Below are 26792 nucleotides of genomic sequence, written 5' to 3' on the forward strand. Positions count from 1 at the left end.
AAACTTACTCCACCTTGGGGATTTCCCCTAAATCTGATCTATTAACACCTGTCCTTCACTTCGAGTTGTTGATCAATTCGCTTTCGCGCTACTAACGACTAGCCTCCTGGTTACCTCAGTTGGTAGAGCGACCGCTCCGGTTAAGCAGTTGTCCCGGGTTCGAATCCTGGACCAGGACGAATTTTTCTTCAACTGCGAAGTTTCTGAGAAAGCTGTATAGCTTTCCTTTGTAGCCGTATGGCTGCATTTAGGTGGATGTCAAACTTTCCTTTACAGAAACTTACTCCACCTTGGGGATTTCCCCCAAATCTGATCGATTAATAGCCGATTGGGCAGTTGGAGTAATCTGCTGGGTGTCCAGACCCACAAAGGCAACATCAGACATCCTGCGCAGAACACGTTACAGAATGACTTTCACCGCAAGATCGGCAGCGGGAGACGATTTACAGGTCTTAGACGTACGTCCGAAACGCCAGCAACTGTGACATTGAAGGGGTCTAGGAGTGAGAGGCTCAACTCGGTAAATAAGTGGCCACACCTAGATCTCAGAAGCACATGAGATTCCTTTAAACGTAGCAGTCACCGACTCTGGAGGTATTCTGTGGGTTTCTACGGCGCTGCTGCACCGGTTAGCGCCAGTCACTCCAGCATACGGAAACTGTTTTAGAATTTCCTGAGGAGATATCTGCACATCGACGAAACGAATGATGCCCTTCACGCAAGCCAAATGAGGGGGAATGAACGCACTCACCTAGAGTGACGCAAAAGCTATGCACGTTAGCATGTCAGCTACACAGGACTCGTCTGAGGATTGCACAGGATGCCGCCTCTCCCGAAAGGTGGAACTTCAATGGTCATCCCAAACCTTTCAGTAGGTGCTCGAAGAGCCGCCTGTGTTAACTCAGGATTCTTCAGCCGGATGGCTCCGCCGCCTACTGGCCCCGGAGCCACGGGGATGCTGCTCACCCCGCTGCGCTTTAGGGCCTCCAAAGGTACATCCCACAGGCGAAGGAAAGCTGCTCAAGGGGCACACCGCGGCCGCGAGAATCAATAGACATCCACGAGCTACAACACGCGATCTAGACCCAAAAAGAAAGAAGCGAAATGAGAAAAGCAACTGCAAACCACCAGGCAGTGGGCTGATCCCGAAACACCGAGTAACACCAGGCAGGCTGACGTGTAGCCTTTTGTTGTTGTTGTTGTTGCGCCTTTAGGGATGGCACATACGCAATCAGAGGATCGGCCAATAAACAGAGGATGGTTAAAATGAATGGAATTCTTACCTGATCACGAGACGCTTAGGAAAGATAATTTAGACCGGTTGGAAAAAGTTTTGAGAAAACAAAATCCTGAAAAATCAAAGCGGGGGTGACCAATCACAATCATAAACAGAATCGTTTTGAATTTTCAATGTAGCGCAGGAGGGCAGAGCATACATCCCGGCGGCAGAACCCCCTTTCGGATGCTCCGAACGATAGCCTTGTTCTCCTTCGCCTCTTCTTTCTCTTTTCCGTGACGCATACCCCAAGAATGGTCATTGGCCGTCTTCTCTTAGGAAAATGTCTTGAAAACTGAGAATTGCCGGTACTTCATCGCCCCCCCCCCTCTCCATTTTCTGGTGAAGATATAATTTCCATACAAAAATGTAAGACAACCCCAACAAGCAAATTGATGACCCCAACGATCAAATTTTGTCAACAATCTTCCCAGTGGTTTCGGTCCAATACTTAATTTTCCGTTGTCTATAGGGAGTGACACTAATTTCAGAACATCAGTGCGCGGGACGGCAAGGAATGGGCACCCACGTCATGCCTGTTTTCCTATTCCTCCGGCATAGTCCGACACAGCCCAAACGCTTATGGGAAGGAGCAGCCGACACTAAAAAACAGGTCTCTGGGATAGCGAGGCCGAATTTGGTGGAGTAGCGAGTTTGGTGGGCGGGTAGTCCGCCATAGCCTTCAGGCACGGCTTCGGCTACGGTCATTTTCCTGCGGCAACATGACGGCGGCGAGCTGTCGCTCAACTTGAATGGTCACAAACTGGCAGAAGTAACGACGGCCCATGCCGGTCATCAGTTGATAGCTTGCCTGTTTCAAATGTTTATTCTTCGTGTAGCGCTGAGACACGCATAAGAGGCAAAGTTGTCAGCAGTGTGCCGTTCCGCTCACGGTGGTACGATTCTGACGTGAAGAAACAAAAAAACAGTGTTTAAGCAAGAATTGCTATCATTTAAAAGGCATTACACCACGAAATAGTGCGTGCTATTTCGAGACCTAGAGATTACTGCCCGCCCAACTAACAGGGCTTGGATCCCCACAACGCTACAGACCTGCCTTGATGGACAGGTTTCGATCCGCTTCCTCTCCATGTAATTAGCCGCTCACGAGTAATCTCAATGGGTACTGGTGTGAAGGCAGTATATGATTATGCCGTGGAAGGTGGGGGTGAGAGACCTTCAGTTTGTAGTGCGGATCTGCTTAGGGCGGACTCGGCTGGTTACAGGAGTGGTGGAGTGTGTGGCAGGACCGACTCAATGGTTGAAGCGCACAGTTGTCCAGTAGGGAACGCGCAACTCCTGATTATGACACCGACAGTACAGATTACGTGTACAGGCCGTTCCTACTTAACAAGGTGCGGTGCCCTCTACTCGACTGCATTACTTCCGCCTTGCGACAGCAAGTTGAGGTGCGCTTCTCCGCCTCCTCCACACGGCCGGAGCTGGCCGGGCTGCGTCTGGCGGCCGACCTCCCTGAGTACTGGCAAGGACTCGGGGAGGACCCAGGGTGGCCCTGGCGCCAGGGTGTCGAACCGGAACCGGAATCGGAACCGAACCGAAAACCGGAACCGAACCCGAATTTTCGCCCGGAACCGGAACTGAACCGGAACCGTATTCTTTCCGCCATTTTGGAACTGAACCCGAACCGGAACGAATCGAAGGAACCGCTCCGAACCGGTTCCGAGGCCTCAAAAATGTGATTTCTAGTTTTACATTTCGGTACCCTACCTTGCGTGTGAAGATATTTGCCACACGCCAGACAGCACCATGAAATATTTTGCAATATCTGCAGTTCCCAAGGCCCATCGTGTTCCCTTCTATTTATTGCCCTCAATTTTATGTAAAGTCCGTGTCAGTTTGCGTTAGGTACTGCCCATCTCTCCCAACTATCTTTTACATTTAGCATAACTTAAGTTAGAACGCATATTCTGAGGCAACATATCTTAGAATATTCTTCATGGTTTCTATCTGCATGGTGTTTAAAATGGTGTAAAATTTTCAATGTGTTGTTGATTCGCATGCATCCCTGTCCGTTTGTGAAGGCCTTCAGGGACACCATCAACAATAAATCCATATCTTCCACTTATTTTAGTTTGCATGGGCAGTTATATAACAACAGCACTGAGACACAAACAATCGCAGTTCTAACAATTAACGTCACTTTTTCTTGTATACAGTGCCGTTGTGTTCTTTGGTTACTGCTCTAAGAGAACATGAGATATAAAAAATGGGGGATCCTAATTTCCACTTTTAAGGTATATTTGATAGCATTTTCATGTTATCTTGAATCTGCTCAACCTTAAACTTAAGAGGCGGATGGATTAAAGTCAAGTAATGCGGGTTAGCGGGTAGACTGGGGTGAATTAATTAGGTGAGTGAAAGAGCTAACGTGAATTATAGTGGGACTAGTGTATTGATTATTTGGGATTACAGGAATTAGCGGGTCAGTTAAGGCGGATAAGACGGTCGGACCAAAGATGATATCTTTGGGGTCCTTGGCCTTTGGTTATTTTGCAGCGTTCTCCTTCTCGACCAATCAGGAAATTTTCTCACGCACAAAGTAGCCGCAAAATTATGTGACGACCACCTGAATGCTATAAAAGGTCTTTCTTTATGCCCGTATTGCGCTGTTATGTTGTTTCTATATTACAATTGACATCTCGCACTAAAGTTAATACCTGATTGCGTAATGCATATTTTATATTCATCAAAGGGTTTTAAAAACGAGTCTATATATAAGGGGAGACAGTTGGAAAGAAACTAAACTGAAAGAAAAAAAGGGAGGAACGATCAACTGGTTTGATGCAAGAGACACCCGACAGCATTCTTCAATACCTTATCTTTCTTTGTGCAGCCTCGCACAGGTGTAGCATCTCAACCCCCGAACACAGCCCCCTTCAAGCTGAGGAAGCGGCACGTGCTCTTAGCCAAAGCGGCGCCACAACTCTCATAACAGACTCTTAGCAGGCGTGGCCCAACTTCGCCAACGGTCGATTGCATGTTACAACACTTCCAATGATCAATCAGAGACCACTAACGAGACCAGGCACGATTGTATGGGCACCACCTCATACTGGCATCCGCGGTAAACAAGATCACCAACCTCGTTGCTCGAGATTTGACCCGCTTAGCGAGCGCTGATGACGCCGGGCCCGAGTGCATGCATCCTGTAGTCACACACCAGGAAATTACGCAGCACTGCAGGCTCTCGCGTAGGACGCATTCCTCCCAGCACAAATCGCTGATGATTAACCAGGAAAGATTACTCCGCGCCCTGCGGGCATACACCTTCCCACACACCACCAGACTTTACCTCTTTGGCGGGGCACAACTCTCTCCATTTCGTCGATTCTGTGGGGAGTCTGGGAACCTCATACACATAGTAGGCGGCTGCGACAAGTGTACCGTAGATCCACCCAACCGCCACGTTTCCATAGAGATTTGGGAGACCGCCATGGCCAGCTCCGGCCTGGAAGATCAGTTGCTCTTGATTGAAACGGCTGTCGATTCGGCCCCCTCGAATGAGGACGCCTGTGTGAAACTTTGCCTCGATTTAAATAAACTTCATTTTCTCTCTCTCTCTCTCTACAAGTGATCATTACTACTGCTTGTGACTTCACTTGGTTATCATCTTTCCTGGAGCCCAATCGCTATCACCGGTCGCTGAAGGGCCATTAGCAAGTTCCTCTCTCCGGTGGTTCCCTATCCAACGCCTTCCTTTACACGCCGTCCAATGAGTCTTTATAGTCGTTCTTTCTTTCTAACAGCTCTGTCAGCAGATGAAAGATGAGAAGAATGAAATTGCTCTAAATGTTACCTGCCACGCTTGGCAGTCGGAAATTGACGCCGACGCAGGACGGTTTTCTACTTCTAGCACTGCTAATGATTCAGTGTTATAAGCTAAAGCGCCGTTGGAACTTGGGTAGATGAAAAGCGTAGCAGGCCAACCGGTTTATTTACAATGCAATGTTTTTGCCTCATTGGGCGAAAATAGAGGTGTCTGCGTAAAATTTGATGGATCCAAAAAAAGATGGCGGGAACCTAGGCTCTCCTGCCCGTCAAAGAGACCACCCGCTTGCCAGTAAAGTATACCTGCCTGCCTGCCAGGCAGACCATTCAGGTGAGGATGCATGATTTGGGGACGAGAGAGAGAGAAAAGACTTTATTCAAAGCGTCCGGCATGGGAGGGAGCAAATCCGGCCACGCAGGGCGCGGTGCTCCCCCGTCTTACACTACGTCTACAGTCCTATAGGCGTGTGTCGGGCCTAGATCCCGAGGCTACCGTGTCCCGGCCCCGCTCGGACTACTCGGGCTCCCTCTAGGCGTTCCCTTTCGCCTCTGCAGGGCCAGAGCTGCCTCGAGCTGCTGGACGGCCCATCTCTGGTCCTTCGGCTCCGCAGAGCCCACACACTCTCACACGCGGCGGGTACGCACCGTCCTCAACACTGCCACAGCCCCACATGATGTGGGCCAAGGTAGCCGTCGCCCGCGCACACATGCTGCACACCTCACTCTCGAAGAATTCCGGACACACGTGGGGCGCGAGCGCCGGGGTCAACACCGTCTCTGTTTGTAGTTGGCGCAGCCTCACTGCCTCCTACCTGGTTAAGTCCCGGTGTGGGGGCGGGAAGCCGCGTCGCTGTTCGCGGTGCCACTTGAGGATTCCGCCGTAGTCCGTCAGGGGATCCTCTTCTGCCGTTACTGTCGCCGCCTCTTCGGAAGCGAGGGCCGCCGCGTGCCGGCACGTGGCGTGACCACGGGCCGCGGCGTCCGCCTCCTCGTTGCGGTTCGGTGCGTCTGGTGTCAGGTCTCGGCCCGCGTGGGCCGGGAACCACTTGAGCGTGACCGGCGTCGTCCCCCAGTCCTCTCTCAGGATCCTCGCTGCAGCCTCACACACCGCTCCTCTGGCGAAGTTGCGGATTGCAGTCTTGCTGTCGCTCAGGATCGTGTGCACACCCGGTGCGCTCAGGGCCAGGGCGATTGCCACCTCCTCCGCCTGGCTCGCTCCCCGGACGCACACGCTGCACGCGGTCTTCAGCTCCCCCGTGGCGGCGGTCACCGCCACCGCCGCGAAGATGTTCGGACGGCTCCTGCTCCAGGCGGCGTCCACGTACACCGCCCCGTCCTCGTCGCGATACTTGCGTAGCAGCGCCTTTGCCCGTGCCGCTCGCCTCTCCGCGTTGTTGGTGCGGCCCGTCACGAGCCGCCCGGGGAGGGGGGTACAGATGCGAAATGCCCCACCACGGCGACCCTCAAGGGTACCAAAAAACAATTGTGGACGGACGGGTCGTCTTCTTAGTAGGACGAGGCAAAAGGCAGCCTGCAGGGAGGCTGCCCATTGCCAGAAGATTCTGGTTAAGATGCACTCATGGGGGAGACGCCGGAGGCACCGGGGCGCTGCCCGCTAGCCAGGAGGGTACATGACTGCCTTCCAGAAGGCTGTGGCGAGGACGCATTATTTGGAGACTATGTGCGGCCCGTCACTGGTCGGCGAAGGGAGTGGATCACAGGGCGGCACAGCGGTGGCTATGAAGAGCCATGCGTTAGAGCGCAGCCCTTAAGCGCCCGCTCCTGTTGTTTTGCGTAGTTTCGCAGCGTCGGTCTCGTTGTAACCGAGAGAACGAAGACGCCACCGAAGATAGAGCGAGCAGGAAATCGAAGGATTAAAGTACGGCGAAAGTGCGAGGGCGAGGCCGAAATTTCCAGACCGCGCGAGACATGCTCCACGGCAGCAACGCCTTACGAGATAACGACAGAGTATACCGCAATGCCGTCGTGCATTTGTTGAGGACGCGATCACTTCCTAAGACACAGCAGCTATGCGCTGTGTCCGAGAAGACGGCAGTTCGCGCTGCACTCAAATTTCGCAATAGCGACTCCTGTAATCGTCTGCCATATTTACGCAATCCTCCCATGGTTCCCGCGTTCATCCAAGAAAGACCTGAGCCACAAGAGGCATGTGAATTGGACTGGCAGCAAAAATACCGTAGAATCAAGAACCTCAGCCGGCAACGGCTTTCCGACGCCTCCCCACCTGGTTTTCTTGCTCCTCTGCAGTCCTTGCCGAGAACAGGAGCAATTTTCGCTAATAAAGTCTACGCTGACTCGGCCTACACTCCGGACGTCATCTCCAAATGGACAACGCATAGGCAGCTTGCTAGTCCTCGGTGCCCCAACTGTGGAAGCAACAATACACCGAACCTTTTCCACCTCATCTGGGCGTGTTCAACTTACTCGACTGATCGCGACCAGTTCCTTACAACGCAAGTACTCCCGACGACTTCTGAAGAACATGTCCAACACGTCAGAAACAACCCCAAAATTTTACAGAAAATTACAGAATTCGGTATCAAAACAGGTCTCTATAAAGTAGTATGATGGCGGATCGTTCACCCACTCTCTAGGTGGTCCCCCAAAAACACCCTTTGTGGCTCCTGAACGGCTCCAATTGCACACCCCGATCATGGTCGTATTAAAGTGTCCTCGCAACAACTTCAACTGTGCATATGTGCTAAGTGAACCCTCACAGTGCAGTGAAGACTTTATATGAACCATCTTCCCCTACACTTTTTCCCATGTCCCCCAACAGGGCCTATTGGCCTCCTCCTATAATAAAGACATCCATTCCATTCCTCAAGAAAACAACTGTGGTGTATAAAACTGCAGTGGTATGAGCCAAGAATAAAATAAAATTAAATCATAAAAATGAATGAACTTAAATTAATAAAAGTAAACTTCCGGCATTAAAGAGTAATAATTTGAATATTCATACAAATAGGCAGCCTTAAGTCAGAGTCAGAGTCAGTGTTTATTTCAACATTGGATATGCTGATATACTAAGGGCACAGGCAAAAAGCCAACTTGGGCTTGACGGGGCCTGTGTCCCTTATACAGTTCAAACAGCGGTTGCAATGGACACTCATGTACAGTAGACATACAATTTGGCAGAGTAATGCAAAGAAGATAAAAGTGAACTTTTTTTACAACAGCAGTATTATGGTACAATTAGCCATAACTGTACTCAACGGGAACAGGCGCAAGTAAGTTCGGAGAAAAAAATTTTCCCGCATTTCCCCGAGGGGGAGAATGTGAAAGTGCGAATGCACGGTTGTCGGCCCGCTTGCGGCGCTTGCGCTCGGCCCCCGCAGCCCACCGCCTCGCCGCCTTCTCTTCCATCTCTTCCATCGGGTTTGTAGTATCACGTGTACACCACGCAGTTATCAAGCCGCTATAACGCCGCTGAGTCGCCAACGCACGCCGCTGACGACGTAGTTTGAATGCGTTAAAGATATAAGGCGCGTTACTGACACCGATATCAGCGTCGCGTCCGTGGCTTATTCGGTAGAGCGTCGGGCTGCGGCCCGCAAAGTCCTCGGATCGAAACCTGGCGCCGGATGCTTTCTTTTTTACATATAGAGGAGCACTGCGGACGCCGCCGCCGCCGCCGGCGGTGGATGGTTTGGGGTCGCTTATAAAGTGCATTCGCACTTAAAACAATTCTCTGGCACAACGAACCTTTTATTTCGCTTAAGTTATTGTTGTAATCGTTGACTTACCTGTCATGATTTGGCCGGCATTCGTGAACGTGGGAGGGTCGTAGTACCCTCCACCCGAGTGACGACCCGCAGCGTGCTGGTGGTGACGGGACTGACCGCGAGCGGCTTTGCTCGTCGGTGTTTATTCGCAAGCCGCGCACAATGTTTCCCACTGAGCCTGATAGGGCCACCAAACTTATACCCCTGTCAAACGTGCCTATTTAAATGCACTTCCACCGAGTGCACTCGGGCTTCCCAAGTGACACTTTGGCTGCGCGCTGCTAAACGACGAAATAAAGTGCCCTTGGCCGTGATGTCAGTGACAATATCCGGCGTAAATATTACGCAAAATTACTTGAAAGTCCCCCTCTTTATCACGTGAGGAATAATGTAAACATTTCGTTGTGTTTGCATTGTTTAAAATCGCCATCGGCGCCTCGCACAAGACCACAAAAAACTGAGTCGGGACGGTGACTGAACACCGGCGCTGATATCTTCACTGTTACTCACTGCGCAGTGAATGACAGCAGCATTAACTGTTTGGAGGAAATTATCTGAAAGCGTTGAATACAACAGAAAGAGGCTGAAGCAGGAACACAATCACAGGGCCACAAGAAACCACCTACGAGAACGCCGCAGAGAACGGCTGCCATGGAGCAAAACACCCACCAGGCGGCGCTGGCACGTTGTTGAGAGTGAGGTTATTTTCTTATTTTTCGTCGCTGCTTCAATTTTTGTAAAAGTAAATAAGCAATATATCTATGATTACCTTTTAACGTTACTTATTATCATATAAACACTCGCGGTTTTAGGTTAATTCTGTTCACGAGATTACTCACTCGGCGAGCTGGCCCCGGTAAAGTGTGTTTGGGGACATCACTCAGCTCAAAGTGCGTTCCTTGTAAAGTGTCATTAGCGTTTCCCGTTTAGCTGCTCCTGAATGACATTTTAGCCGAGTGCACTCCGTGTAAGTGCACTTAAATAGGCACGTTTGACAGAGGTATAACGAAGATTGGGGAAGGGGGGGGGGGCGCCACATACTGGTCACACTACCAAAGAAAAAATTTTCAGTAGCTTGTGCAGTTAAAGGAGATCTTCAACACTTCAGATAAACTCGCTGCCCTGGCTCAGTTTCTAAGGTGCTGCTAAGCACACAGCCACGGGTTAGATTCCCGGCCGCGGCGGCCGCTTTTCTGATGGAATCAAAAAGCGAAAACGTCCGTGTGTACGAGATTTCGGATCACGTTAAAGATCCCCAGGTGGTCGAAATTAATCCGGAGCCCTCCACTATGGCGCGCCTCATCGTCTGCGTGTTAAACACAACAATAAATAAATAAATAAATAAATAAATAAATAAATAAATAAATAAATAAATAAATAAATAAATAAATAAATCAAGACTTCCGATAAACACTTTCACTCTTCTTCGCATCTGGAAGCACAGCGAAAAGTATAGCTATTTCCAGCACAGAGCAACAGCGCGTGATTTGCTCGTCGCTGCGGATACACCTTCCGTTTCTGCTTCGCTTTTGTGGCTTTCTTTCTAAAGTGGCTGTCAAATACGTTCTATTCTGCAACTTAAGGAAAGCCGACAAATAGCCGCTACACCGCTGTAATGACGTCATTCAGCGGTCGAAAAGCGCCAAGACCGGGAAGGAGAGAAAAATATTTTAAGCAAGTTTCTACGTTATCTGATGAGGAGAGAGCAGTAATTTTTGGCTGAGGCACTTTGAGACCCCTAATCTATGTACAGGATGTGTTGGCTGACTACTTTCTGCAAGCACTCAAGATTTAGAAAACAGTAAAAAGATGTGTTGCAGGGTCGCGTTAGTTTGGCCAAGACAAAATATTTGCACTAAGAAACCTTCATTATCACTTTTTTTTTATGCCGACTTGATAAGGAAACGAAAAACGAGCACAAAAAATTAACAGAAAAAAACACGCCGGCTTTTTTTTCTTCGAACCCGTTTGAACCCGTCCGAACCGGTTTGAACCGGTTCGAACCGGAACGGAATGGTGCTCTGGAACCGAACCTTAACGGAACCCGAAAGGTTGAACCCGAACCCGAACCGAACCCGAAAAAGTTCCGGTTCGACACCCTGCCTGGCGCCCCCTGCCGCAGCGCCACCCCGCGCGGTCAACCTCAAAGCTTCCTGGCCTTCCCGGCTGCGGCTGCATCCGGCATACCAGCCCTCCAACAGCAGCGGCTACCCAGGGCGCTCCCTTGCAGCCAATCTGCACACAGTGGCCTCCCGAAACTCCGACCGGTGGCTCCACTGGCTGCCGAGCCAGAACATTGTGTTGTGGAAATATCCAACTGGTTCGCAACTGGTCGCAACTAGAAAACAAGCGGTTTCTACTGATTTCTTGAGCTACGCAGCACGAAAAAGGCCAGGAACGAAACGAGCAGTGACTACAAACAAGCGCTGAATTCCCACTAATTTTAATAAAAGGAAACACACACAAATATATCTCATGAACCACCAACTAGCAGGAACCCTAAAGCTCTTATATTGATTTCAGATGGTTTCAACTGGGACCAGTTGCCATGCAAATTGGAGCAATTGGTCTCAGCAGGAAACCAGTTCTCTACAGTGGTCCCAGTTGAGAAACAGTCTTGTTTGCCACTGGAACCAACCCAACTTGGAGTCGGAAGCGTAGCGTATTTAGTGACTAAATACCCTATCCCTAGTGGCACTAGCTGGTCCAATCTACATTACGTATACAGGAGCTCTATCTAACGAAATCCGATGTTACGAATTTTGCTATCTAATGATGTAATTCGGATTCCCTCCGCAGGTGTCAGTACGGCTCAAAGCTTTTCTGAACTCGAACGAACGAAATAAATTCATTGCCATTCCCCAGTTTACGAAGCATTTGGAGAAAAACGCATACCAAAAAGGAGCAATTTGGAATGTGTTTTGTCAGAACGTAACAACGATTATTGCACCGCGCTTACGAAACAAAACCAGAAACGGAGCTCTACGAGATAAAATTACCAGTCCCATGGCCATAGCCGCTGACCACGGCATCCCGGCCAGCACACGTACCCCTATTTTGAAGCGAAAGGACGCCACCATCTATGTCACTTGATCTTGAATTGCGTCGAAGAAAAAAAACCTCAAGACCACCCCTCACAAGTTGGAGGCGGCCTTGTTTAGGTGGTTAAAGGATACGTGATCCAAGAACGTGTTCCGGTAAGCAAGGAAGAGTTAGAACAGAAAAAAAACGCTGTTTCGCACTTCTTCTGGGCGGCGACTAGCTTAGGGGTAGCAGTGGCTGGTTGATTATTTGCACCGCGGAATATCAGCGCATCGTTTAATTATCGCCAGCCGAGCGCGGCGACCGCCGCAATTGCGATGTCACCGTGGCTGCTGGGTTGCGCCTCCCAATAAACATCTAATTTATGAAGTCAACTGCTTGCTATTTTACAATACACATTTGACGAAGTTCCAGATTGAACGAATTCGTAATTCGCGGTTCCTGGGAAAATCGTCACATCGGGTTTTCACTGCGATTTCAAAAACTAAACATGGGAAAGCTCTCATTAAACAATTATTATAAAGCATGCGAAAAGATCTCATAGTTAAAGTTGCTTTTGATAGCGAGGCTTCCAACCAAAAAAAAAATCTCAGTTTCAATTGCACTTCAAACGTAGCCAAATATTTCAGGCTAGAAATGAGCAAATGTTTCATTCAACGTAGTTTAAAGTCCGATCACAAATTAAAGATAGCGCGAAAAAAAATGTACGTTTAAGTCCAAGTTCAATGTTTATTTTAGAACGTATGATGGAACGACAACCGTAAGCAGCGGGGTGAGTACAGCGGGGTGAGTAGTGGGCACGGCGGACCGAACCTCGGCATGTGGCCTTACAGGCCCTCCTTCTGCGTTTTGCAGATTCTACTCAGTCCTGCCGGATGGACCCAACAGCAAGATCACCGGTCAAGTAACACGTGTGATGCAGATATCGACGCACCGCAACAACCTCTTCACTGGCCCTCGTCATTACGTGACTTTCCGTATGCGCAACCGTCTTCTACGCAAGGGGCGTCAACCTACCCGTGTATAAAAGACCGTCCACATCAGTTCACTTCAGTGGGCTCGGCGGACCGAACCTCGGCATGTGGCCTTAAAAGCCCTTCTTCTGCGTTTTGCAGGTCAGTCATTTTGATAGCACACTCAAAAGTGACTATCGTGCTATTGTGGTCCCCACCAGTGCTTTACTATTGCATATGATGTTTTTTGTGTCTTGAAACTGCTTGTGTGCGGCGATGTGGAATCAAACCCCGGCCCCACTGTTGAGGAGTTATTGGATCAATTATTAGCTGGTCAGAATACGTTGACTGCTGAAGTAGGTCATTTAAGAAATGACCAAGCTAACGTAGGAAAGCTTTTGGAGGAAATGAGTGCGCAGTTCGCAAACATAAAACAGAGGGTTGCTCAAGTCGACACTTTGGAACTTGCAGTACAAAACCTTGAGGCTAAAAATTAGAAGATAGAAGTAGGCGACCTAACCTCTTAATTTTTGGAATCAAAGAAAATCCTCACGAAACTGAAGCCACATTAAAGCAAACTGTCTTGGCGGAAACCTTTCAAAGCAAATTGGGCGTTACCTGCAATTCGATTGGCAGTATACATAAGCTTGGTAAACCCGGTAAGCAAAGGCCGGTCATTATGTTCTTTCAAGACTACAATGAAAAACAAAATGTTATAAAAAATGCCCACAAACTCAAAGGCACAAACATTTCAGTTCAGCATGATTACTCCCAAACCACAGTACGAAAACGAAAGCTGTTGTGGGAGAGTGCGAAAACTGAAAAACTGCAAGGGAAAAAAGTTTCCCTCACAAACGACAAGCTTCGCGTTGACGATATTGTCTACACGTGGGATGATACAAAAAACGAACGCGTTCAGTCAGCCACACAGAGTAGCTATAAAAACTAGAAACAATCTAACGGTTCGTTACCACAAACGAACTGTACTAAGAATGACTGACTTGCGCCAACTCTTGATAAAGGTTTCGGCATGTTAAACATCAATGCTCGCAGTATCGCAAATAAAGCAGATAAGCTAGAGTCAATTATTCTGGGCTACAAACCCCACGTGGTCTCATAACAGAATCTTGGCTGCGTGCTGAAATCGATGACCATGACGTATTTCCACCATCTTACCAAGTGTTTCGTCGGGATAGACCCACGAGAGGCGGTGGCGTCGCGGTTTTGGTTAAAAGTAATATATCAGCGGGGCTTGTCCGTCAGATCGACGATCACGAAAGCATCGTTTTGAAGCTTTCCTGCTGGGAGCGGTCTTTGTCACTTTGTGGAGTGTATCGCGCACCGGACTCTCCTGCTAAATTTTTGAGTGGCCTTCATGATCATATTAACACGTTTAACAGGAACAGTAAGATCATTATAGCTGGTGATTTTAATCTCCCTAGTGTTAACTGGAATATTCCCCATCCTGCGTGTGGTTCACTTGCCCAGCATTTATTCGACATTATGTTTGGTCATGACATGCTACAGATTGTCACTGATCCAACCCGAGTTGATGTTACGTCGTCTTCCGTGCTTGATCTAGTTTTTATTAGTCGCTCTATTGAACATTATGCTGCATCTGTTGATCCTGGTTTGTCTGACCACAAAATGGTGTTTTTTTCTTGTTATCTGGGTGCTATGCGCCCTTCTTCCGTTTCTAAAAAAGTGTGTGTAAAGGATTTCTCGCGTGCAAGGGACGAAAGCGTGCTCGATTACCTCGACTTATGCCTTAGCGATTTCAATAGTACTAACGCCACAGAATTATGGAACCGGTTCAAGGAAATATGTGCTTATTGCCTTCGTAACTTTATTCCGAACAAAGTAAAAAAACTGTCAAATTAACACCCTGGGTTACGCGTGACGTCATACACCTTAAAAGGAAGGTTAAACAAATGAGGAGAAGACGCGCCCCCCGTGAGTCGGTACAGGTGGCCCAAACTGCCCTAAACGAAACCCTGAAACAGTCAAAACGTCGTTATTTCCAAATAACCTTGCCTAATTTTATTCGTAATGCCCCACAAAAACTTTGGGGTTTCCTAAGGGAGAAAAAGAAAGTGATCAACCAAATAAAGCGTGGTGACGTGGTTTTGACTGATAAACAAGAAATAGCTGATCATTTCAATGAATATTTTCATAGTCTTTTCCAATGTACCGAATTCTGTAATCCGTCCCATCACGTCACTGTCTTCGTCCCCGGAATCTGATTTTATATCTCCGCATGGCGTTCTTTCCACGCTTCTTAACTTAAATATAAGTCCTCGGCTGGGCCTGACGGTATACCAAATACTTTTTTGCACCGTTATGCTGAAATGATTTCCCAGTATCTTGGTATTATTTTCCGTGCATCCGTTGCTTCGGCTACACTACCTCCAGACTGGCTTACGGCACGTGTTGTGCCTCTGTTCAAAAAAGGTGATGTTGCACTAGTGCCTAACTATCGTCCCGTCTCGATAACGTCGTCTTGCTGTAAATTACTTGAGCATATTATAGCTACTTACATTAGCAATTTCCTGAACACCAACGGTTCACTTCACCCCTCCCAGCATGGTTTCCGGAAAGGCCTCTCTACCGTGACGCAACTAACTACAGTCATCCACAGCTTCGCAAGTGTTCTTGATAAAGCAGGCCAGGTGGACGCCATTTTTTTAGACTTCAGCAAAGCATTTGATCTTGTTAATCATGGCAAACTAATTCACAAGCTAGAATCAATTGGTATTCCTGAATTTTTGATAAACTGGGTTTCTTCATATTTAACTAACCGCACTCAGTTTGTTAGCATTGATTCGATAACTTCTACTCGTCTACCAGTAACTTCTGGTGTTCCGCAGGGAAGTGTGTTGGGGCCTTTGTTATTTCTAGTTTACATCAATGATATTGCTGCCGTAGTAACAGACAAAGTTCAAATTAAAATGTTTGCCGATGATTGCGTGTTGTTTAGTGAAATTACTTGCAAAGAAGACCAAGAGCAACTTAATTTTAACCTTCATAATATTCAGTCATGGTGTGATAAGTGGGATATGAAGCTAAACGCCGACAAAACTGTGTTCATGAAGATAACCAACAAACGCAAGAGCCTGTCCTTCACGTATACTCTTCCATCCCGTCCTTTAATTGAAGTAAATGAATATGAATATCTTGGGGTCACACTGTCAAATACTCTCTCTTGGAATAACCATGTGTCGAACGTATGTGCATCAGCTTTTCGTAAGCTTTGCCTTCTCTGGCACAAGTTGAAGGATGCTCCGTCAGATACCAAACTTCTAGCATATACTTCCATTATCAGACCCAAACTTGAATATGCATGCACAGTTTCGGACCCTCATACTAAACTAAATATTCAAGCATTAGAAAGGATCCAGCGGAAAGCAATACGTTTTGTAACTTCTAAATATCATAACAGCGGCTCGCCCACAAATTTAATGACTGAACTTGGCATTCAATCCCTTGAAAAGCGGAGAAAAAATTTCAGACTTAAGTTTCTCTTTAAGCTGTATAACGGGCAGCTTTCACTGGATCCTGAGCCATTCCTACAACCTTTGGTGACACGACTAACAATACATCGACATGAAAAATCGTTAACACCTTATAATGCCAGAACTAATCTTTTTAAAAACTCCTTCTTTCCCCGTACGATAACGGATTGGAACAGCTTGCCTTTGTCATCACTACAGTCTACCCATAGCATAGATCTAATTTAGTGATTTTGTTTTAAACTAGCGGTTCCTTGATTTGTGTAGTGAACGGTTTTTTACGTATTCTTGTTTCCATGTATAGTTCTTTTTCTTTAACTAGCAGTTGCTTGATTTTTGTAGTGATTTGTTTTTTTTTTGTTTCTGTGTTTGATATTTTGTTTGCCATAATGTGCGGCTACATTTTTGTGCTGTGTATTTGCGTGTATTGTATGTGCTGTATTGCCCCTCCTGCTTGGGCCCAAACTGGGCCTGCAGTATGTACTAAATAAATAAAAATAAATAAATAAATAAATAAATACGGGTCGACTAAAATGGACCTACCAAATATGGCAGCTTCCTCCGCGTCTGCGACACAGAGCTTCTCACTAGCTTTCAGAAGCTCTATGGTCTATGACCATGGGATCTCCTAGATTGATTCACAGAACGGAAAGTTCGCCGCGTTGGTGTTTATTCATCTTCAAAACAGGCGCGGAAAGACGTTTACCAAGAAAATAAATATACAGGACGACGCGCTACGAGCAACTGGCAACATTTAGTAAGAAACAGGAATATATAGGGCAACCAACCGACATAACCCAACTGAATAAGGCTTGTCGGGAGATTATCAATGAAAATTACCCCAAACACAAAAAATGCAGCCTATAATGTGCTATCAACACACGTGTCGTCACAGAAACGCCAAATTTCAGTCTTGCAGACTGACTGAAGGATGACTCCTGCACATCGACCCCTTCCGGCTAATATTCCAAGCTTCCATAATCTTCCGTTGTGTCCTGCCCCTGTGCCTAAGCAACGCGGTCGTTTTTTCGAAAATGGGTTTACAGCCGTGTACCTCACACTCTTTACAGTGCGAAGACAGATGCGTGTAAGGCCTGCCCAACAGAGAACTGTGATGTTCCCGCAACCGTATGTTCAGGCTTTGTTGATCTAAGCCTTCTCGATGTAGGCCCTCGATGTAGGCCCTCTTTGCTCGATGTAGGCCTTGCCACAAGCTAGCGGCAAGCGATACACCACTGATTGGGTGCAAGCAACGAACTGCTTCCGGTGTTTCACGTGGCAGCCTTTTTCGTGCCGCCCCGGCGTATCGATGCGTCTGCCAACGGCACAGCATATCTGGCCTACTTTTTTCTCTGCAGAAAATGCAACGGTCATTCCGTATCGGGAACTTACTCTCTTCATCCCATAAGAGAGCCAATGAGCATGCAGAATATTTTCCACTCGTTTTCTTTCTTGTGGGGTCGGTTTCGAAACAACCGTGTCATTGGTTTGCTTGATGGCGCGTCTGATGTTTAAGCACGTGGCTGCAATAGCGCCATCCGGAACCCCGCCTTCTTCAGTCTTTCAACTTGTCACTCAAAAGTAGCCCGTCAAGTGCGCGCACGACTTGTCAAGTGCTGACCGTAAGCATGCCAACGCCATGCTGTTCTTAAAGGGACACTGAAGTGAATTGTCATGCTCCCGGTTTTACTTCCATTGCGTAGACTGGCTCAAATTATCACACTTTTCATCATTTATCCGGTTAATAAGTCGGTAAATATTTTATAAAGCAGGAAAGAAGACAAACTACCATGCGTGGTCTGTGGGGGCCGCACCAACTAAAGGCTGGGACGACACGAGGAGATGCACCTTGATTGAACGATGTCCAAGATTAGCATTCAAACAAGTTTCGGTTTCGGTTCTGTAAAGCAACATGCTTGACATCCGACGGCATCGTTCGATGGGCCTTATCGATATCTCAGTAATCGTCACACCGCGCTTCTGCCATGTTGTCGACTGTAAAATGGCTAAGGTAAGTCTCACAGGATGGCTTGGAATCGTAGCAATCCTTAGTCGAGGCCTACTCAGTGGATGAACGACCTCCGAGTCACCGCAGACGCTCGAATTTCATGCGCTTTTCCCGCATATTCGCAGCTGGCCTCACACATGCCTGTATTGTACAAAGCGTGTTCGCACCAGGACAAGGGTCTGCTGATTCTGCCTGTGCCCACTCCCCGCAAGTAGTCTATGCTTGTGACACCAGCGCGCCAACAAAAACTCGCGAGCGCGTCAGTGCTCGTGGAGCAGTGAACGCTACGGCCCAAAAATAGTCAGCGCAGTTTAGAAAACATCATCCGCAAACGAAAAAATAAACTTACGGCTTGTAAAATAACATTCCTAGCGCTCCAGACTACTCCGTCACTGGCCAGCGCTGTCGAGATTGGATATATAAGGTATATAATATATAGCCAGTTTACACTTTTATTCAGTTTTAGCATTTCAGGTACCTTAGGTGACTATTTGTTGTTAGCGCTCGTGCAGTAAGCGTCCCCCATGTTTCCACAATACCTCACGTCTAGCAATTGCATTTCTTAAACGGAAAAGCGTTCGCAGATATATGGTCGTGCTGCTGACCGCTGTGCTTGTTCACCCAGCGCAAAAAAAGTGCTTCCTGCTCCCTAGTTTTGCGCTGTACGGTAAAAGTTTGAGTTTATTTTATTTCCTTTGTACCTATATTGACTTCGGTGACACTTCTCCCTCCTTCAAGTGGCGTTAGATTTTCCTACTAGCGTACCAGTCAGCGAAGCGTCGCATGTGCACTTGTGCAGCGCTTGTGTGAAGCGACCGGGACACGGAGCTTGATACACTGTACAATCTAACAAAGTAAAGAAAGGCACATTCTTCCATTCACAAACGTGTTGTGGATTAGTTTCGATTGAGCGAGCGAATTCCGACGACCCGTCGGCGGACTAAACGCTTGGCCCACTGACTCTGTCGGAAGGTCGGCGGGCAATGCAGTAACGCAGCCAACTGCCAGCTCAGGTCCTCCTGACGTCGCACGAAAACGCCAAAGAAAATGGGTGAGCGTAAAGAGAGGAGGACAGCATTTTCGAATTGATTTTTCTACTAAATACATTCGCGTAAACGCGCTCAGAGTGGTCGAAACATGGCCTATGGACTCCGGACAACAATTTGCGCTAGTAATCCCGCAATGTTTACAAATCGCTTCAGTGTCCCTTTAACCAGCTGGGAGTGTCCTGAGCGATAGTCAAGAAGCGGCGTTGCTGTTCTCGGGGAATACCTCCAGCATATGTGGCCTTTTTCGAAAGATAGGCACACATCCAAAAATTGCAGTTTCCTTTCTTTTGGCACTTTCCGCCGCGTTGGATCAGTGGCTGAAGGCCGTTCTACATGGAGCGAATTTCGCCTGCGAATTCGCTGGAACGAACATTCGCACTTGCGAAGTTCGCAGTGCCTGGAATTGTCGTCTACATGGGGCCTGCGAACGCCGCGATTTTCGCATTTCAGATGCGCCTTGTTTGCAGACTGAATTAAGTTTGCCACCAGCAAAGGTTGTGATTTTAACAAGGGTGGTTTTATTTTACTTTCTTGGCAAGTTGTTTCTGCCTGGTTTGCGGTAAATAAAAGTTTATTTGCGTTGTTATATAAGAATCGCCAATTCTTTATTAATATACGCGCACACAGCAGAGAAGACAACGCAGCAAGCAACCCTGAGTTTGTTGCGCAAGCTTCTTTTCTCAATCGTGCGCATCGGCGCATCGTGCGTGCCTAGCACACCACCTGGGTAATCTTCGGACAGTTCATTTTTTAGTTCGTCTGTACTTCTCTCCTGCCGTGATGTCCGGCAGTTGCACGGACGAGGAGCTTTGGCTCCTGGAGAGGAAGAAGTACCTTCTTTTGCAGAAGAAAAGGCTGTTGATGCGACGATGGTGGGTGAGACCCCTCTTGGAGAACCACCGCACTGAGTCGGAGTACTACACGGCGGTAAGTTGTTTGAGCAGGGTAAACGATACAAGATAATTTACGCAATCTTCATTCCCTGCAGACTCTGTTCATGCTGCACAATGACGCGGAGTCATTCCAAAAGTATTACCGGATGGCTCCGCGTACGTTCGAGAGGCTGCACGCCCTCACGGAGCACCGGCTGACCAAGCAGTTCTGCGTGCGAGCACCACTGCCGTCGCGGCTGCGGCTCGCAGTCACACTGAGGTAATTTCGCACCAAATTCTCTGCCTCTGAAATGAAAGCTGCCTGGCCTAAAATTCGCGGATTAATATTACCTCATAACATACACATATCCTGCCCAACGGCCCAGAACAACAGTACTGTGCGGCGATCTCTTGGTATCGCCGCAAAGTAATTTCCGGGTGACGTGCTTAGCCAATCAGAAGCGGAAGCCGTGAACATACTACCAAATGTTACCGGTAACCTTTGAGTGAACTTGCCTTCATGAGTTTAGCAAGCCTCATGCAACAGCAAAATCCATTTCACTTAAAAGCATTGTGAGCATGGGGATTTGTTTCGTGTTGATAAAATTTCTAAACTGCTGCGAATGAACATAACAAATGTAGTCATTCAGGTTGTGTTTGACAAAAAAAGAAAAGAAATAAAAAGCATTGCCAACAGTCCTTTCTGGGAGCACTACACAGCAGCAGTACAGGCACAAGCTATGGGGTTACTTAGCTGATCACTTCCACCGCAGTTTGTTCATCCCACATTTTAGCGAAACATGTATATTTATTTATTGAATACTGCCAGCCTGCGAGCCAGGCCTTGGGCAGGGTGGGATTACATGTCTACATTCACAAGGACGCAATAGTTAACTGGGTACATACTAATAGAACAGAAAAAATAACTCGACACACATTGATAACATTCGTCAAAGAACAAAAGAAAACACGACAGAGAAAGCGCATACCTGCACAGAATTTTACGCGCATGAGACTTTACGCGCCACTGCATAACAGTGAGCCGATAACAACTATTTGAAATTAGAAAACCACGGCACGATGACAAAAATTGCTACGAGGTATTCATTGAAGCTCCGCTCCGCGATGGCGCCACCTGTCTCACCGCTCATCCGCCATGTCGTTGGTCGCCAACTCTCCTGTCGGTCGGGTGGTCGCCCCGTACAGCCCTCCTGCTTCCGCATTGCCGGCTACAGCTCGATTGCGACGTGCGGCATCAATATTGTTTTGCATTCAGACTGTGATTGGGATTACTGATGATTCCAGATGTTATTATATCAGGTTGGTGTCGCACATGGGTGTTATATTGTCACAAAGCCACAGACGATGCAGTTGTCTTCGAAAAAAACACGTTTATTGGAGCGAACTTGTGCGCCCCTAACAATTCAAAGAATACAGAGGCGGCGAAGTAGCAGTCAACAAAGTGACTTACGCATGCGAGCTACAGCGAGTCGAATACCCCGGCGTCAGCTGTGCAGGCTTTTTATCTTTCGGCGTGCGTGGTTCTTGAACCGTCGATTAACATCTAGAACATTGCAGATTCAAGAAGATTATTTTGGGCTGTTCATGTTAGATCGGACTGCTCTCCCTATCAGAACAGATTACACATGCGGCACAGAGAGAAAGAATGGAACACGCGCTTCCCTTGGCACGGATATAACACAGACCGGCGCAGCCGGGCGGTAAAAGCAAAACAAATAAACACAATGCATGGTTCGCGGCATTACCCCCCCTCTAAGAGTGCATCGACCCGATGCTAACATAAGCGACAGTCTGAACAAATAAAAATGTTCGTCATCGTCCGTAGAAAGTTTTGAGCTAACCACGTGGTACGACTTCGGGCCGCGTGTGTCGTCGTGATGTGCCGGAGTCACCATCGGGGATCAGTTCGTAGTAAAGTTGGCCAACACATCGTAGAATGTTGCAGGGTCCGAAACACCGTAGCAGAAGTTTCTCACTCAGTCCGCGTCATCAGACGGGAGTCCAACCCCACACACGATCCCCTAGGTGGTACTCGGCGGCTCGGCGGTGGAGGTTGTAGCAGCCGGCATCCACCAGCTGCTGGTCCGTTATACGAACTCGAGTGAGCTGGCGGGCCTCCTCCGCACGCTGAAGGCATCCTTGGATGTCGGCGTTCAGGTCGTCGTCTTCTACTTGCGGCAGCATGCCGTCAAGCATTGTAGTCGGCTGTCTTCCAAAGACGAGCTCGAACGGTGTCATCTGCGTGGTTTCTTGGATAGCCGTGTTGTACGCAAATACGGGAGCACTTCGTCCCAGGTCGTAAGTTCAACGTCGACGTACATGGACAGCATATCCACAATCGTCTTGTTCAAACGTTCCGTTAGTCCGTTCGTTTGGGGGTGGTACGCCGTCGTTCTTCGGTGATCCTAGTTGCTGTAGCGTAAGGTTCCTTGCATGAGCTCCGCAGTAAAGGCCGTCCCGCAGTTCGTCATGAGGACTTTAGGGGCTCCATGTTGCAGCACAACTCGTCTTATGAAAAACTTTGCGACTTCTTGTGCCGTCCCCCTTGGAAGAGCGGCGGTCACCGCGTAGCACGTCATGTAGTCTGTTGCTACGACAATCCACTTGTTCTCGGATCGTGACGTAGGGAACGGGCCCAAAAGGTCCATTCCAATCTGTTGGAAGGGCCTTGATGGGACGGCGATCGGCTGCAGAGGTCCGGCGGGTCTCGTCGGTGGTGTCTTTCGTCGCTGGCAGTCACGGCAGCTCCGGACGTAGTGGGTGACGTCAGAGGTAAGGCGGGGCCAGTAGTACCTCGCCTTGATTTTTCCGATACTGCGGGCTGTGCCGAGCTGCCCGGAAGACGGGTCGTCGTGGCACGCTTCCAAAATTTCGTCACGAAGGTCTGCGGGTACGACAAGAAAGTAATTCGTTCTGGTTCCGGGGCTGAAATTTTTCTTCACGAGGATAGAGTTTCTCAGGCTGAATGCTGATAAGTTGCGTTTGAAGGTCCTAGGAACGGCGACGTTGCATCCCTTGAGGTAGTCGATTATGACGCGTAACTCGGGGTCGGCACGCTGCTGGGCGGCTAGGTCGCTCTCCGTTACGATTCTGAAGAACGCGCTGTCTTCATCAGAGTCTTGTGGTGGCGGGTCCACGGGGGCGTGGGACAGGTAGTCGGCATCGGAGTGTTTCCTCCCGGATTTATAGACTACTGTAACGTCGAATTCTTGCAGGCGCAAGCTCCACCTACCGAGATGGCCAGAGAATGCCGCGAACCATGCATTGTGTTTATTTGTGTTTTGCTTTTACCGGCCGGCTGCGCCGGTCTGTGTTATCTCTGTGCCAAGGGAAGCACGTGTTCCATTCTTTCTTTCTGTGCCGCATGTGTTATCTGTTCTGATAGGGACAGCATTCCGATCTAACGTGAACAGCCCAGAATAATCTTGGATCTACAATGTTCTAGATGTGAATCGACGGTTCGAGAACCACGCGCGCCGAGACATAAAAAGCCTGCAGAGCAGACGCCGGGGTATTCGACTCACCCTAGCTCGCATGCGTACGTCACTTTGTTGACTGCTGCTTCGCCACCTCTGTATTCTTTGCGTTGTTAGGGGAGCACAAGTTCGCTCCAATAAACGTGTTTTCCACGAAGACAACTGCGTTGTCTGTGGCTTCGTGACATCTGAACACAATGCATGGTTCGCGGCAATATCGTTTTGTGCCATGATTACGCCACTGCTTGCGGCGTCGTGTTGCCATACAACCATGGTGAACTGCTGTGTTCGGATGCAGCAACCATTCTAAAAAGAAGCCGGGGGATGAGACAGCTGCCTCGGTTGGAATTTGTGCCTTACCCCGGGTTGTGAAGAACCAATGCAAGCGGACGGAAGGAGTCATCGCTCGAAGGAGGGCAGAATGGTTGCGGCATATCAATCGCAAGGACGTGAACCCGAGCGCAACACATTACAAAGTGTGCGGGAAACACAATGCACTTGCCTGTAACGAAGTGTTCCCGCACACTTTGTAATGTGTTGCGCTCAGGTTCACGTCCTTGTGATTGATACGCCGCAACCCTTTCTGCCCTCCTTCGAGCAGTGACTTCTTCCGTCCGCTTGCATTGGTTCTTCACAACCCGGGGTAAGGCAAAAAATCCTACCGAGGCAGCTGTTTCATCCCCCGGCTTCTTTTTAGAATGGTTGCTGCATCCGAGCACAGCAGTTCACCATGGTTGTGCAGCTTCACGACGCCGCAAGCAGTGGCGTAATCACAGCACAAAACGATATAACACCCACGTGCAACACCAATCTGATGTAATAACACCTGAAATTATCAGTAATCACAATCCCTAATTCTGAATGCAAAACAATATCGATACCGCACGTCGCAATCGAGCTGTCGCTGGCAATGCGGCAGCAGAGGGCTGTACCACGGGGCGACCCACCGACCGACAGGAGAGTCGGCGACCAACGACATGGAGGATGTGCGGTGAGACGGGTGGCGCCATCTCGGAGCGGAGCTTCAGTGAATACCTCGTATACAAGGAGTAACTTAAAAAAATGTACTTGGAGAAAAACGTTTACACATCGCTGAGGAAATAAAAATACTGAGTACGTCTAAGGAACAGACATGCCGGGAAGTTTCAGAGGCTGCTTGCTTTGCCAATACTAGTAGCAAATGCGTTAGTAAAGCTCCAGCCAGCCTGTTGCGGAAAAAGGCTCGTTTGAATGGACACGTTTTGAGAGTATGATAAGAGGCTTAGTCACTACGTAACAATGGTAAATCTTGAAATGCTATGTCTTTCTCGTTTCCTGATTTATTTTATCCCTGTGTGTGGCGCTTGCACTGTTCCATCCCTATGTTATTTTGTCCTGCTCTCTCTTGTGCTGAGTAGTTATGTGCCACAAATACTGACCTCAGGCACGGCTGCTTAACGAGCTTGCATGGGCTGCGTGCCACAATAAGTGCCCTCTGTAACTTAGATTACTTGATCTTGCTATCCTTCAATAGCAAACAAAATCAAATTGTGGGAAAATTTATTGTTCGGTTTTCGAGGTACCTTGCAACAGGAGACGCGATGCAAGATATTGCACTGAACTTTAAGATAGGGGTGTCCACTGTGCCGAACATCGTGCATGCCACAACCCGAGTGTTGTTTGAAGAGCTGCAGCCAAGGTGCATGAAGGTAAGCTTACCATTTTATTTAATTATGTCATGCATAAGGTAGCACATTCAGCAATTAGGAGAATACTTGTTCGTTGACCAGCTGAGGTCCAGCTGTGCTAGTAGCATTACAAAGGCCGCTTTGGTTCGTTGTATACGCAGCAAACCTATTGCCGTTAACTAAGTCAAGGCATCCCAGACTAGGGATGCCTTCCACGGAGTCAGGCCCACACATCAGCCTCTGCTGGAGAAATAAAAATCTCCCTCTCTCTCTCATGAATTTTAAGTCTTTATGCAGTGACTATGCCGCTGCACGTTAAAATAACAAATGTGCTCAAATTTAATGTATGCGTGCTTTGGGCAGAAGGCCAAAGACTGCCAGGCTACGTTGTGAAACTCATCTAAAGCTACTCTGCCCATTTTCCAGGTTGAACATTTGCCACATGTGCACTTTTTCTTAACTGCCACACGTGAGTGCATGAAAACTTAGTTTGAAAACTGCTATTTTCACAGTTCCCCAAGAACAGTGAGGCCCGGCGTCAGGTTGCGGAGCAGTTTGAACATTTGTGGAACTTTTCCAACTGCTTGGGAGCTGTGGACGGAAAACACATCTAGATCGAGGCTCCTTCCCACTCCGGAAGCCTCTATTACAACTACAAGGTAGGCAATACTGTTTAGTACACTTTATAAGGTGTAATTTACATTTGTGCAGCATCTTCAGTTTTTGAAAGTTTCCATTTTATGCATCATTACAGGGTGTTACGAGTCGGGAAGCCGTTCTTCAGCGTTTATTGGCGCCGTGGAGAGAGCGACGCAATGCCGTGCATGGTCGTTCAAGCGCAGCGTTCCGAACTCAATCACGAGCCCACGTGCCAGCACGCATCGGTGGCGCGTGTACGTGCCACTTCGTTGCCGGCGTCTCTCTCATCATCATGACTGTTCATGTTGGCGGGGTATTCGAAATCCGCAACATCCTCCGCGCCCACCAAATGCTCACTCGCATAGATACAAAGGCAGCCACAATATTTGCACTATAGTTAAGCACTTTCTCTAACGCACACTAGCTGCACTTGCCCGGTCCTAGTGTTACCGCTGTTTTCTATTACACTTTACCGATTGTCCAAGTTTCTAAAGTGTTACAAACATATTGCTGACGCCGTCCCTCTGTAACGGGGAAACGAGTGTCGCCGCAGGTTGCACCTTAACACAGGGGCAGGTTTTGCAGCGTCGGAGGATCTTCTTCGCACATTGTCGGTGTCTTGAACTACCTGGGCAGCCTTGCGTCTTTCAGCAACAATATTGCTGACTCCACGATGAGGAAGTCGCTTACGAGCACTGTTAATTAGGTGGGTACAACGCAGATCTTCTGGCAGTTGTACCACGCG

The 26792-nt window shown here is 48.3% G+C and overlaps 1 protein-coding gene across 1 annotated transcript in view; it reads right to left on the reverse strand.

Moving 5' to 3' along the window:
- Positions 1-789: 789 nt before the first annotated feature.
- The window catches only part of LOC144175682 (uncharacterized), a 39530-nt gene continuing 13527 nt past the window's right edge, over positions 790-26792 (reverse strand). The window contains exons 4-5 of the mRNA XM_077704723.1: positions 6170-6447; positions 790-1016 (exon numbers count right to left, since the gene is read on the reverse strand). Of these exons, the coding sequence (XP_077560849.1) occupies positions 790-1016; positions 6170-6447 (505 nt within the window). The remainder of the gene's footprint in view (positions 1017-6169; positions 6448-26792) is intronic.

The sequence above is a fragment of the Haemaphysalis longicornis genome, unplaced genomic scaffold, assembly GCF_048455015.1.
Source record: "Haemaphysalis longicornis isolate Haplotype H1 unplaced genomic scaffold, Haemaphysalis longicornis Haplotype H1 scaffold_3, whole genome shotgun sequence".
Classification (NCBI taxonomy): Eukaryota; Metazoa; Arthropoda; class Arachnida; order Ixodida; family Ixodidae; genus Haemaphysalis; species Haemaphysalis longicornis.